A 12,014-nucleotide genomic window follows, 5' to 3' on the forward strand; every position below is an offset into this window, starting at 1 on the left:
AGACATAAGAAAACTACAAATTTGACTTGCTTTACGGCAAGCTTTACAATAGCAAAAAAATGCTCATTATTTTGTTTGTCTTCGTTTCTGATGTCGCAATACATCATACCTTCATAAAATCATGCAACATACTCTACCTTGTCTGTGGACATTGCAAATAGCGTGCGTGCGACGGTGCGTTAGGCTAAATAATTTACAACAGCGGTAATGGACAATTCCGCTTCCAACCTGTAGGGGGACAGAAGATGAAAAGTTCTTTAGTGTTGCTTTAAAAGGCTGTGCATTACAATGATTAGAGGTTATTGATTACAATGAATGTTAAAAGAGTTTTTATGGAGGATTTGACTAATCATTTAGTAAATATATGTTCTGAAAATGGAGGGGTATTTATTATATAAGTCTAGTTGAGTTCCTCATGCATTAAGGTTGCAATAAATTGCTCAAAAGTGACAGTAAACTCATTTATAATGTTGCAGAAGATTTCTAGTTAAAATAAAACAACAAATTGATTTAAAGAATCCTGGAAAAAAAAAAATGTATCACCGTTTCCACAAAAATATTAAGCGGTTTTCAACTTTTATAATGTTTCTTGAGCAGCAAATCAGCATACAGTACAGGCCAAAAGTTTGTAAACATTACTATTTTTAATGTTTTTGAAAGAAGTTTCTTCTGCTCATCAAGCCTGCATTTATTTGATCAAAAATACAGAAAAAAAATATATATTGTGATATATTATTACAATTTAAAATAATTGGTTTTCAATTTATTATACTTTAAATGATCATTTATTTCTGTGATGCAAAAGCTGAATTTTCAGGATCATTGAAAATTAAAACTTTTATAATGTTTCTTGAGCAGCAAATCAGCATATTAGAATAATTTCTGAAGGACAAACACACAAATATATAATTTCATGTAATTAGTTTTGAAATGTTGTGTGCTGCAGTACCGATGTGTGAGCCACTAGAGGTCAGTGTTTGCTATGAAACGCTCTCAGATGGTGTGTCTAACTCTTTCTGTCTGGATATGTGTGTGTCAGTATGAATATAGTTTCCGGACGGAGCACAGCGCCGCGGCCCGTCTGCCGCCCAGTCCCACCAGAACTTCCCTGGGCTCCGAGGCCTAAAGCTCACTCGCCGGAGGAAAGACGGAGAGGACTTCTGAACACCTGACCTGAGCTGAGACTCACACACCTCTCTGAGATTAAAACAGAAACCCACCAGAGGGACAAATCACGTTTCTCCATACAAAAAAAACAAACAAAAAAAAATTAACAAATGTCATTTCATGTGGTCAAGTTCAGTCTCTCTTAAGTTGATGCTGCTTTTTCATAAAGAGCTTCGGATGCTCTAACTCTACAGCGATCGATCAAAACCACTACAGTGTCGTAAAGCGAGTGGGAAAGGCCCGTGGAAACTCCTGTGCTTTTATTATGCGTTGCGTATTGACTTCTTCTTCTGGCTGCTGGACTGAGAAGCTGTTACTGTTGTGACTTCATGAAGGGTCGGACTTGGACGTGCCCTTGAGAATTCACATTTGAGCCCCAAAGTCTGCGCTCGTGCGGCACGGATCTGGAAGAGTGTTTTTATTTTGTTTTTTTTTGGTATCTCGCCTCTTTGTGTTCATTCGCTTGCTCGGTTTGATTTAGATCGCAGCAACTGCATGACTCGTGTTTTTGATCCGTTAGGAAATGGAGCTCAGATCACTGCACTGTTACAGCATTTCTGAAGCGTTTCAATATGTGTGTGTGTGTTTGTGTGGGAAGAGAGATTAGAGAATAGGAACACTCCGGCTCTGAGCGAGCCCTTGTACATAGACAGCCGATGATGAATCAGGAATGTGCTGTTTTAGAAAATGTGTGTTACTCGTTTTCCCTTTTCCGTCTGTGTAACATCCTTCCTGAGCGGATCTACTCCGGTCACCACTGATCCCGTTTAACCTGAGATCCGACTCTTTCTCAGTCTGTGATGGTGTTCGATGGTGCTCAGGCACTTGGATATTGTTTCTGCCAGTCCATTTGTGGCGTCTGAAGTTAATGGTGATATTTTTGTGACTTTTTATTTTATTTAATAAACCAGTGAATATTTCTTCAGTCATATTTCACCCCAAAATCTAAAGAAAAAAGATTTAAAAAAAATTTGAAATAAAATTTTGCATAAAGAAAATAAAACCTATTTTTAGGACCGTGAAGATTTTTTTGAAGTGTGACATTTTCATGCGAATTTTACTCAAATTTCATTACTGAAAAATCGTTTTAAATTGTTTAAATTCTGTAAAACAAATTGTACACGGGGTAAGCTGACAATTTTACTTTGTAATTTAAATTATATTTATTTTTATTTTTTTCATATCACATACATTTTTTTTTTTTTAATTGAGACTTTGGAGGAATGATGAAAATAATGCAGCTCTCATGCTTCTTTATGCAAAATACAATTTCTCATTTCTTTCTTTCGATTTTCAGGGTGACCTGAAGAATTCTTGACCGTTTTCGTGAGCTTCACCTGATTATTCAGAGCAAATTTAGTTGTTAGCCGTTTTACTTTTAGCAAACCGTTCAGTCGGTTTACGAGTCGGCCACTGCTGCTTTTGTTGGATATGGTGACGATTATGGGTGAAAGTACAGTGTTATTATTTCTGAAAACGGCAATCTCAGGTGAAAGTGTTGAGCTTGGAAACATTCACGTGTCTGAGTCCATTCAGATGGTTTGACACCTTCACTGTGAGACTTTAATCTAACACTCAGATGGGTTTCTATTCCTCACGTTGTGGGTAATAATGTTTAATAAGCAGCTATATTGTTACATGTTCTAACCACTATTGTGACTTTTATTATGTATGATTTCAAATCTGAAATTAACCACCTCTTTTTTTTATGGTTTCATGTCTGTGGAAGTCGATATCTTCAGACACCCGATTGGCCCAGGCGCCCGTCAAGCCTGTTTTCAGGTCGAAGGCCTCTAATCTTGTCTGCAAAACTTAGTTTTTATCTAAATAAAATCGGAACCAAAATTATAGTTTAACAGCATCACATCTGAATTACATGCGGATGTTGAGTGAAATTTCTTCAGGCATTTATTTAACAGAAAAATAAGGCCCTATATGAATGCATGCAGCGTTATCAATTTTTTTTTTTCAACATTAAAATGATGATTTCATTTGCTGTTTCATAGTTCTCTTTGATTTAATTATTTAATGATTTTATATGAAGACTAATTTAAATGTTTAGGAATGTAGCTAGTATTGTTGGCCCAGTATTTTTTAAGTTTTTTTTTTTTTTTTTTTTGGGAATAGTTGAGTGTGTTTTGCAAGTTTGGTCATGCAAACAAATACAATAAAAGATGTTGAGTTACTGCACTGCGTTAATAAACTCCTGTTCACGATTTTATAAACCATTCAATGTTTATCATCAAATCATTGTTTTGCCTCTAGATGAGCAGGTGTGTGTGTGTGTGTTTGACATTTGCATTGTCTTTATTGTATATATTGACTGCTGGTTGAATTATGTGCTTTATTACTCTATAAAAAAAATACCGTAAACTCTTCATGCATTTCTTATCAACACAGAAACAAAGAAAGTTTGAAAACTCTTAGGTTAGTCAGCACTGCAATGAGTTTGATTTGATTTGACTGAATGTGATGGTTACTTTTAGATATGTGTGCTGCATAGTGGCACATCTTACCCCTATTTGTGCAGATGAGATGGTTTCGCCGCAGAGTAATCCTTGTTTACTGGAACTTCGCCTCTGTTTTGGGTTCACAAACGCTCTGAGCTTCCTGTGGCCGTTTGACAAGTCACTTTATTTAGATCCAACATGCGCACAAAACCACAGGGAAACTTTCAAGACTTCAAGCATTAAAACGCCGCAGAAGGTTTCAGGCAATGTGCTGCTGTTTGTGCGGCTTTTTAATGAGTTTTTAAGAGAATGAAGAGCTAAACAAGAAACAGCGAAGCACGTTTATAGACCGTGATTGAGCATTTAAGAAACCACACAAAGGTTATTTCATTTTCTCTCTTAATCGTGACATCTTGGTTCTGGTAAATACTTCACTTTTACTGTAAGCTCAGTGTGCATGCATCTCTTTTTGCATACGTTTTTACCGAAAGTATAAGCTTGAGTTCTTCAGGTTTAATGAATTGTGGTTTTGAATTCAGAAACGGCTCTGCTTGTTCGTTTTTGGGTTTCTACCACTTGAAAATATCATGTACTGTGTCCCTACAAAGATCTGATTAACATTCTAGTATAAACCATATAGTGCACAATTGCAAGACATCCTAAGACCAGGACTGGACCCGTGAGAGCTGGATTCAGATCCAGATCAAGATCTGTCAGTCTGAAAAGCAACTGAAATAAGAGTTTATGCCAAATTTGTTGCAGCATTCATTTTAGAAACTTCATTCAGAGCGATGGGATTCTGGAAGATTCTCCCACAACCATTGGTTCAGGTAATTTATCACTTGTACAAAATTGAACACCATCTTGTAAGACAATTTTAGGTTAGACCCAGGTAAATTACCTTTATTTTGAGAGCCACAACAAGGCCATGTAAACACTTTACATCACATTCGCTGCAGTTCTCAAATTTCAAATTCTCCATATTCAAATTTACATTTATGCATTTGGCAGACGCTTTTATCCAAAGTGACTTACATTGCATTTCAAGGCACACATTTACATTCTTATCAGTTCTTGCTTTCCCTGGGAATCGAACCCATGACCTTGGCGTTGCAAGCGTCAACGATCTACTGTTTGAACTACAGGAAAACTTGTAGCAAATGTGTTGTGTTTAATTGTAACACATGAGAATCAATTGCTTTTTGCTGCACTATTGAACATACATGTGGAATAAAATTTTAGAGCTTTAGTGGGGGATAAGATTATTGGTGAAAAATTACTTAAACTTGGGTCTGTTTAAATATTTTATGGAATATAATGCACAAGGCTTAAAGGGAGAGACTTTTGTTCATCTTCGGAAGACAAATGAACATCTTTTCGATGAAATCTGAGAGCTTTCTGTCCCTCCATTGACAGCTACGCAACTACCACTTCGACGCTTCAAAAAGTTCACAAAGAGATCGTAAAACTAATCCATATAAATTGAGGGGTTTACTCCAAATTTTCTGAAGATACTCGATCGCCTTATATGATGAACAGATTCAATTTAGGCTTTTATTCCCATATAAACATTCATCAACTCATACATCAGCTGTGGGAAACGGAAGCTCAAGCATGTTCACTTGACGTGTGAGAACCATTGAGGTTCATTCTCATGTTACGCAGCACGTTTGAGCTTCTGCAAGAACCAATGAGGTTCGTTCTCGTGTTACGCTGCACGTTTGAGCTGCAGCAAGAACCAATGAGGTTCATTCTCATGTTACGCAGCACGTTTGAGCTTTTGCAAGAACCAATGAGGTTCATTCTAGTCTAACGCAGCACGTTTGAGCTTCTGCAAGAACCAATGAGGTTCATTCTCATGTTACGCAGCACGTTTGAGCTTCTGCAAGAACCAATGAGGTTCATTCTCATGTTACGCAGCACGTTTGAGCTTCAGCAAGAACCAATGAGGTTCATTCTCATGTTACGCAGCATGTTTGAGCTTCTGCAAGAACCAATGAGGTTCATTCTCGTGTTACGCAGAACGTTTGAGCTTCAAGACCCAATGAGGTTCATTCTCGTGTTACGCAGCACATTTGAGCTTCAGCAAGAACCAATGAGGTTCATTCTCGTGTTACGCAGAACGTTTGAGCTTCAGCAAGAACCAATGAGGTTCATTCTCATGTTACGCAGCACGTTTGAGCTTCTGCAAGAACCAATGAGGTTCATTCTCGTGTTACGCAGAACGTTTGAGCTTCAAGACCCAATGAGGTTCATTCTCGTGTTACGCAGCACGTTTGACCTTCAGCAAGAACCAATGAGGTTCATTCTCGTGTTACGCAGCACGTTTGAGCTTCTGCAAGAACCAATGAGGTTCATTCTCATGTTACGCAGCACGTTTGAGCTTCTGCAAGAACCAATGAGGTTCATTCTTGTGTTACGCAGCACGTTTGAACTTCTACAAGAACCAATGAAGTTCATTCTCGTGTAACGCAGCACGTTTGAGCTTCTGCAAGAACCAATGAGGTTCATTCTCATGTTACGCAGCACGTTTGAGCTTCAGCAAGAACCAATGAGGTTCATTCTCATGTTACGCAGCACGTTTGAGCTTCTGCAAGAACCAATGAGGTTCATTCTTGTGTTACGCAGCACGTTTGAGCTTCTGCAAGAACCAATGAGGTTCATTCTTGTTACGCAGCACGTTTGAGCTTCAAGAACCAATGAGGTTCATTCTCGTGTTACGCAGAACGTTTGAGCTTCAAGAACCAATGAGGTTCATTCTTGTGTTACGCAGCACGTTTGAGCTTCAAGAACCAATGAGGTTCATTCTTGTGTTACGCAGAACGTTTGAGCTTCAAGAACCAATGAGGTTAATTCTCATGTTACGCAGCACGTTTGAGCTTCAGCAAGAACCAATGAGGTTCATTCTCATGTTACGCAGCACGTTTGAGCTTCTGCAAGAACCAATGAGGTTCATTCTTGTGTTACGCAGCAAGTTTGAGCTTCTGCAAGAACCAATGAGGTTCATTCTTGTGTTACGCAGCACGTTTGAGCTTCAAGAACCAATGAGGTTCATTCTCGTGTTACGCAGAACGTTTGAGCTTCAAGAACCAATGAGGTTCATTCTTGTTACGCAGCACGTTTGAGCTTCTGCAAGAACCAATGAGGTTCATTCTCATGTTACGCAGCACGTTTGAGCGTCAGCAAGAACCAATGAGGTTCATTCTTGTGTTACGCAGCACGTTTGAGCTTCTGCAAGAACCAATGAGGTTCATTCTTGTGTTACGCAGAACGTTTGAGCTTCAAGAACCAATGAGGTTAATTCTCATGTTACGCAGCACGTTTGAGTTTCAAGAACTAATGAGGTTCATTCTTGTGTTACGCAGCACGTTTGAGCTTCAGCAAGAACCAATGAGGTTCATTCTTGTGTTACGCAGCACGTTTGAGCTTCTGCAAGAACCAATGAGGTTCATTCTTGTGTTACGCAGAACGTTTGAGCTTCAAGAACCAATGAGGTTAATTCTCCTGTTAAGCAGCACGTTTGAGTTTCAAGAACTAATGAGGTTCATTCTTGTGTTACGCAGCACGTTTGAGCTTCAGCAAGAACCAATGAGGTTCATTCTTGTGTTACGCAGAACGTTTGAGCTTCAAGAACCAATGAGGTTCATTCTCATGTTACGCAGCACGTTTGAGCTTCTGCAAGAACCAATGAGGTTCATTCTCGTGTAACGCAGCATGTTTGAGCTTCTGCAAGAACCAATGAGGTTCATTCTCATGTTACGCAGCACGTTTGAGCTTCAGCAAGAACCAATGAGGTTCATTCTCATGTTACGCAGCACGTTTGAGCTTCTGCAAGAACCAATGAGGTTCATTCTTGTTACGCAGCACGTTTGAGCTTCTGTAAGAACCAATGAGGTTCATTCTTGTGTTACGCAGCACGTTTGAGCTTCAAGAACCAATGAGGTTCATTCTCGTGTTACGCAGAACGTTTGAGCTTCAAGAACCAATGAGGTTCATTCTCATGTTACGCAGCACGTTTGAGCTTCAAGAACCAATGAGGTTCATTCTCGTGTTACGCAGAACGTTTGAGCTTCAGCAAGAAACAATGAGGTTCATTCTCATGTTACGCAGCACGTTTGAGCTTCTGCAAGAACCAATGAGGTTTATTCTCGTGTTACGCAGAACGTTTGAGCTTCAAGACCCAATGAGGTTCATTCTCGTGTTACGCAGCACGTTTGAGCTTCAAGAACCAATGAGGTTCATTCTCATGTTACGCAGCACATTTGAGCTTCAAGAACCAATGAGGTTCATTCTCATGTTACGCAGCACGTTTGAGCTTCTGCAAGAACCAATGAGGTTCATTCTCGTGTTACGCAGAACGTTTGAGCTTCAGCAAGAACCAATGAGGTTCATTCTCATGTTACGCAGCATGTTTGAGCTTCAAGAACCAATGAGGTTCATTCTCATGTTACGCAGCACGTTTGAGCTTCAGCAATAGGTTTGTTCTCATGCGTCAAGCATTTTTCGGATGAGTTTATGTTCGCTGATTAATGTTCTAATGTGAATAAAAGCCTAAATTCAATGTTTATCATATAAAGCCATCGAGTCTCTTCAGAAAATTTGGACTAAACTGCTCAATTCATTTGGATTAGTTTCACAATCTCTTTATTAACTTTTTGAAGCGTCAAAGTGTAATTAATCTTCAGAAAACACAAATGAAGATATTTTTGATGAAATCTGAGAGCTTTCTGTCCCTCCAGTGACAGTTACGCAACTACCACAGTTGCATAACTGTCACTGGAGGGACAGAAAACTCTCAGATTTCATCAAAAATATCTTCATTTGTGTTTTCTGAAGATGAACAAAAGTCAGACGGGTTTGGAACGACTTATGGGTGAGTAATTAATGACAACGTTCTTATTATTTTAGGTGAACTATCCGTTTAGGAGCGAAAAGAATAGACTGTTGTCTTGTGACATTTGTCATAATCTCAACATTCTTGACTCGGTTAACTAATGCATTGCCTCTGAACACTTCTGATGTCTAGTTCTGCCGTCATGGAAAGAAAGTTGGGCTTCCTACCAGACGTTTACAGCGCACCTCAAAGACCTCCCAGTCAAAATCAGCCTCTGAAGCTTGTGTCATTTCTACTTTGATAGAGTCTTTTGAAGGTTGTTTTTCCATTAGCTTCAGAGGAACCTTTGCCACAGGACAATAAAACAAGTACATAATGAAGCCAAACCATGAAAAAAGTCATTAAAACAAAACCTCCCAGCAAAGAGATCTGATCAAATGTTATCTGAACTTTATTAGACTTTATAACTTTCAGGGCAACAAAAATGACATTTATTAAATACATTTTTTAAAAGGTTACATTGATTTGAAAGATACGTTTATGCCCGGTTTCACAGACAAGGCTGAAACTAGTCCCAGACTAAAATGCATGTTTTAACTGAACGCAACTTGCACTGATATACCTCAAAAAATGTCAGTGCCATTGTTTTGTCTGAAGATTCACACCAGTAATGTTTTTTTCCTAAGGAACGTTTATAAAAGCTACTTAAAGGGATGGTTCGGAGTAATTTCAACCTAGGGTCCTTTGCACCATGACCTCGAGCCAAACACCCCCCCAGAAGCCTTTTTCCCCTTGGTCGAACATTGTTAAAGTTAGAGCTTATTTAGAGATATCAGCTGGATGTCTTAGTGCAGGCGCTAATGGTCCAAGGTTGTATCTTGTAAATTACCCCACTAATAATGCCCAGAATGGCACCAAACTTCTACAGTGGTACAAATAGGTTCTGTACTCATAAAACGAAGCATTGGAAAGTTTGTAAGTACATCAGGAGTTTATTTAAATAACACTTGTCTGATGACTAATGCTACCGCTAACCCGGACGTCGGCGTCACTTCCGTGATTTGGGAAAAGTCCTGGCAGAAAGCGATGCATTTTTCTTTTTTTTTTTAAGTGTTGACAACTTAGTGTTAACTGATAATTATTATAAACTGGTACTACCCACACAATATTAGTGCATTCCTGGAGCTGGGCATCGTTACACTACATCCTTATGCATCGCTTTCTGCCAGGACTTTTACGTGCTTTTCCCAAATCACTGAAGTGACGTCAACATCCGGGTTAGCAGTAGCATGACATTGGCTTGAGGTCATGGTGCAAAGGACCCTGGGTTGATTTTACTCTGAACCATCCCTTTAAATGTCCTTATTGAACTAAGGCCTAATCCTGGCTTAATCTAAACCCTGTCAGTGAAACCAGGCCTTAATATTTAATTCAATATGCACTACTTGCCTAAAAATAATGATGAAAGTAAGACTATACTATGATGCAATGTCAATTTTAGAATACAGTCAATGATATTATAACTTTACTCTGATTGTAAAAAATAAAAAGGTTAAAATACTGTATACACATTTCCTAAAGTATGTGAAACCATAAACATTATTCAACAGCATTAAATGTCTTAAACAGTAATATTTGACACTGTTGTCAAACGTATCATGTTGCATGTTTAATTCAGCAAGTGCCGTCCAGTTATCATTGATTTAATCTAATTTTGTGTAAAAATCTAGTAACTTTTAGTAGTCCTGTCGAAGTGCATCTGCATGTGGATTAGCATACAAACATATTTAATATTTAAATAAAGCATAAAGATCAATTTTCCTAGGCTGTGGATCACTTTTGGCCGCTACTGTGTTTTTTTTTGTTAAATTATCATTCTGTTTTGCATCATTTTGACACATGTCCAACACAAATTAGTTGTCGCTGAAGAAGGTTTAATCTGAATTAGCCGCAGATCCTGTTGCCTTACGGAACCTATTAAACGCAGCCACAAATAAACAGTTTAAGAGCTCGGTTTGTTTTCCCCGCTTGTTAAATGTATTTACATGCAATATTTTCCATTTGGAAGAAAACCTGTGTCACATAAATGGAGATTTACATGAATTAGCTTTCATATTGTAAAAGTCATTTGATCAGAGCTTTGATGAGACATGCTTCTCTTTCAGGAGGGATTTTAATGAAGCTCATGGGAGGTTTTCCTCAATTAACATTCATACCAAACATCCACAACTTAATATTCAGTGTCCACCAGTTTCCTCTGTCGGCAGATCAGATACAAGCGTTGAAGCCACAAACGTTACACATGTGCTGTAATCTTGACTCAGTTAGATTTGATTCTTTTAAACTTGTTTGATAATGTTTGTCTACATGTGTTTGCGCCTCCAGGTTTGTAGTTGTGTCTTTTGCACAAGCAAGCACTAACATTTTCTTCAGAAATCTCATGCATTGCAATGCATGTAATGATCCGATTGATTTACCCCCAGTTTCACTGACAACATCTTAATCTATAGTCACAGACTCAATGCATGTTTGAGCTGTTTTACCTCAAATCAACTTCTTTATTAATTTGTATTATTATTAACTTTAATATCTTAAAATATGTCAGTGCCATTGTTTTGTCTCGAGATGAACACCAGTAGCGGAAAATTTATAAAAGCTACTTAAATGTCCTAGTTGAACTAAGGCCTAAGTCTGGCTTATTCTAAGCCCTATATGTGAAACCAGGCCTTGGAGTTTGAATGGTACTGTTTTTTTTTCTGCATAAAATACAGGTTTCTTAGCCTACCTTTTAAATTAAAACAATTATACTTTTGTGATACCAAAATGTTCAAGTGTGCTGCCAGATTGATAAATGGTGCTATTACCTGAGTTTAATAAACGGCTATTATGAAGAGGATTTGCTCATAATTACTAACTTCATTCTTCCCAGTGTCGCTGATATCAAATGGCACTATTTGTTTTATGGCACTAGTTTCTTCCCTCAAGTTATTCCGCCCTGGTTTAAATGACTTGGATCACACAAATAGATCCCAAGAGGTTTTTCTTTCCTTCGTTGTAAAATGCTATGTAATTCGATCTTTTCTCTCTCTCTAGTAATGCATGATAGAGACAGAGAGGTTGTGATCAGGAAGAGTGACGCTAGAGAGCGCAAGAACCCAATATGAACACAAGCGTTCAGCGCTATTAATGACATAGCCTACTTTTGAAAACTATAAGTCTAGGATATTAATAATGCAATAACGCGACTATGCATTATTTTATTTCCTTTGTATTTGTTGCAGTTTAATGTTTAAATTGAATTGGTTTAAAAGCATTGTGTGACTGTCTCTGTGAAGCAAATGTCAGTAGCTTATAATTGCGGGGGTTTTAGAGTTAAAATCATTTTAAGCGTAGCTATTTCTAAATGTTTTAAGGATAATATGGCAAAGGATTAGAAATTATATTATTAGAGTTTGTTGGGTTTTATGCCTGTTTAACCCCGTATTTATAGCCTATGGCTTGAAATCCATCAATAGAAGTTCAAACAAAAGGGTGGGTGATTTCAGTTGGCTATAATGTATAAA

The 12,014-nt window shown here is 38.1% G+C and overlaps 2 protein-coding genes across 5 annotated transcripts in view; both read left to right on the forward strand.

Moving 5' to 3' along the window:
• Positions 1-2,057, forward strand: part of mvb12ba (multivesicular body subunit 12Ba) — a 29,856-nt gene extending 27,799 nt beyond the window's left edge. For all 3 annotated transcript variants that reach the window (XM_082171152.1, XM_082171151.1, XM_082171153.1), the window contains exon 10: positions 1,040-2,057. In XM_082171152.1, the coding sequence (XP_082027278.1) occupies positions 1,040-1,126 (87 nt within the window). In that variant the 3' untranslated portion in view covers positions 1,127-2,057. The remainder of the gene's footprint in view (positions 1-1,039) is intronic.
• Positions 2,058-3,539: 1,482 nt separating this feature from the next.
• On the forward strand, positions 3,540-8,238 carry LOC309499727 (uncharacterized protein). 2 transcript variants are annotated; one of them, XM_082171149.1, is made up of 3 exons: positions 3,540-5,618; positions 6,715-7,258; positions 7,512-8,238. In XM_082171149.1, the coding sequence occupies exons 2-3, from the start codon at positions 6,759-6,761 to the stop codon at positions 8,092-8,094; spliced, it is 1,083 nt and encodes a 360-aa protein (XP_082027275.1). In that variant the 5' UTR covers positions 3,540-5,618; positions 6,715-6,758; the 3' UTR covers positions 8,095-8,238. The 2 variants fall into 2 exon arrangements, with proteins under 2 accessions (XP_082027275.1, XP_082027274.1); XM_082171148.1 differs by lacking the exon at positions 3,540-5,618 and having other exon boundaries at positions 5,660-7,258.
• Positions 8,239-12,014: the final 3,776 nt, after the last annotated feature.

The sequence above is a fragment of the Leuciscus leuciscus genome (genome assembly GCF_965113295.1).
Source record: "Leuciscus leuciscus genome assembly, chromosome: 5".
In the NCBI taxonomy this organism is placed as follows: domain Eukaryota; kingdom Metazoa; phylum Chordata; class Actinopteri; order Cypriniformes; family Leuciscidae; genus Leuciscus; species Leuciscus leuciscus.

What these genes read in the sequence shown, in the direction of transcription:
- LOC309499727 (XM_082171149.1), top strand. Translation starts at nt 6,759, where the DNA reads ATGAGGTTCATTCTCATGTTACGCAGCACGTTTGAGCGTCAGCAAGAA. An exon ending in GAGCTTCAAGAACCAATGAG is followed by an intron (nt 7,259 to 7,511) that starts GTTCATTCTCAT and finishes AGAACCAATGAG; the next exon opens with GTTCATTCTTGTGTTACGCA.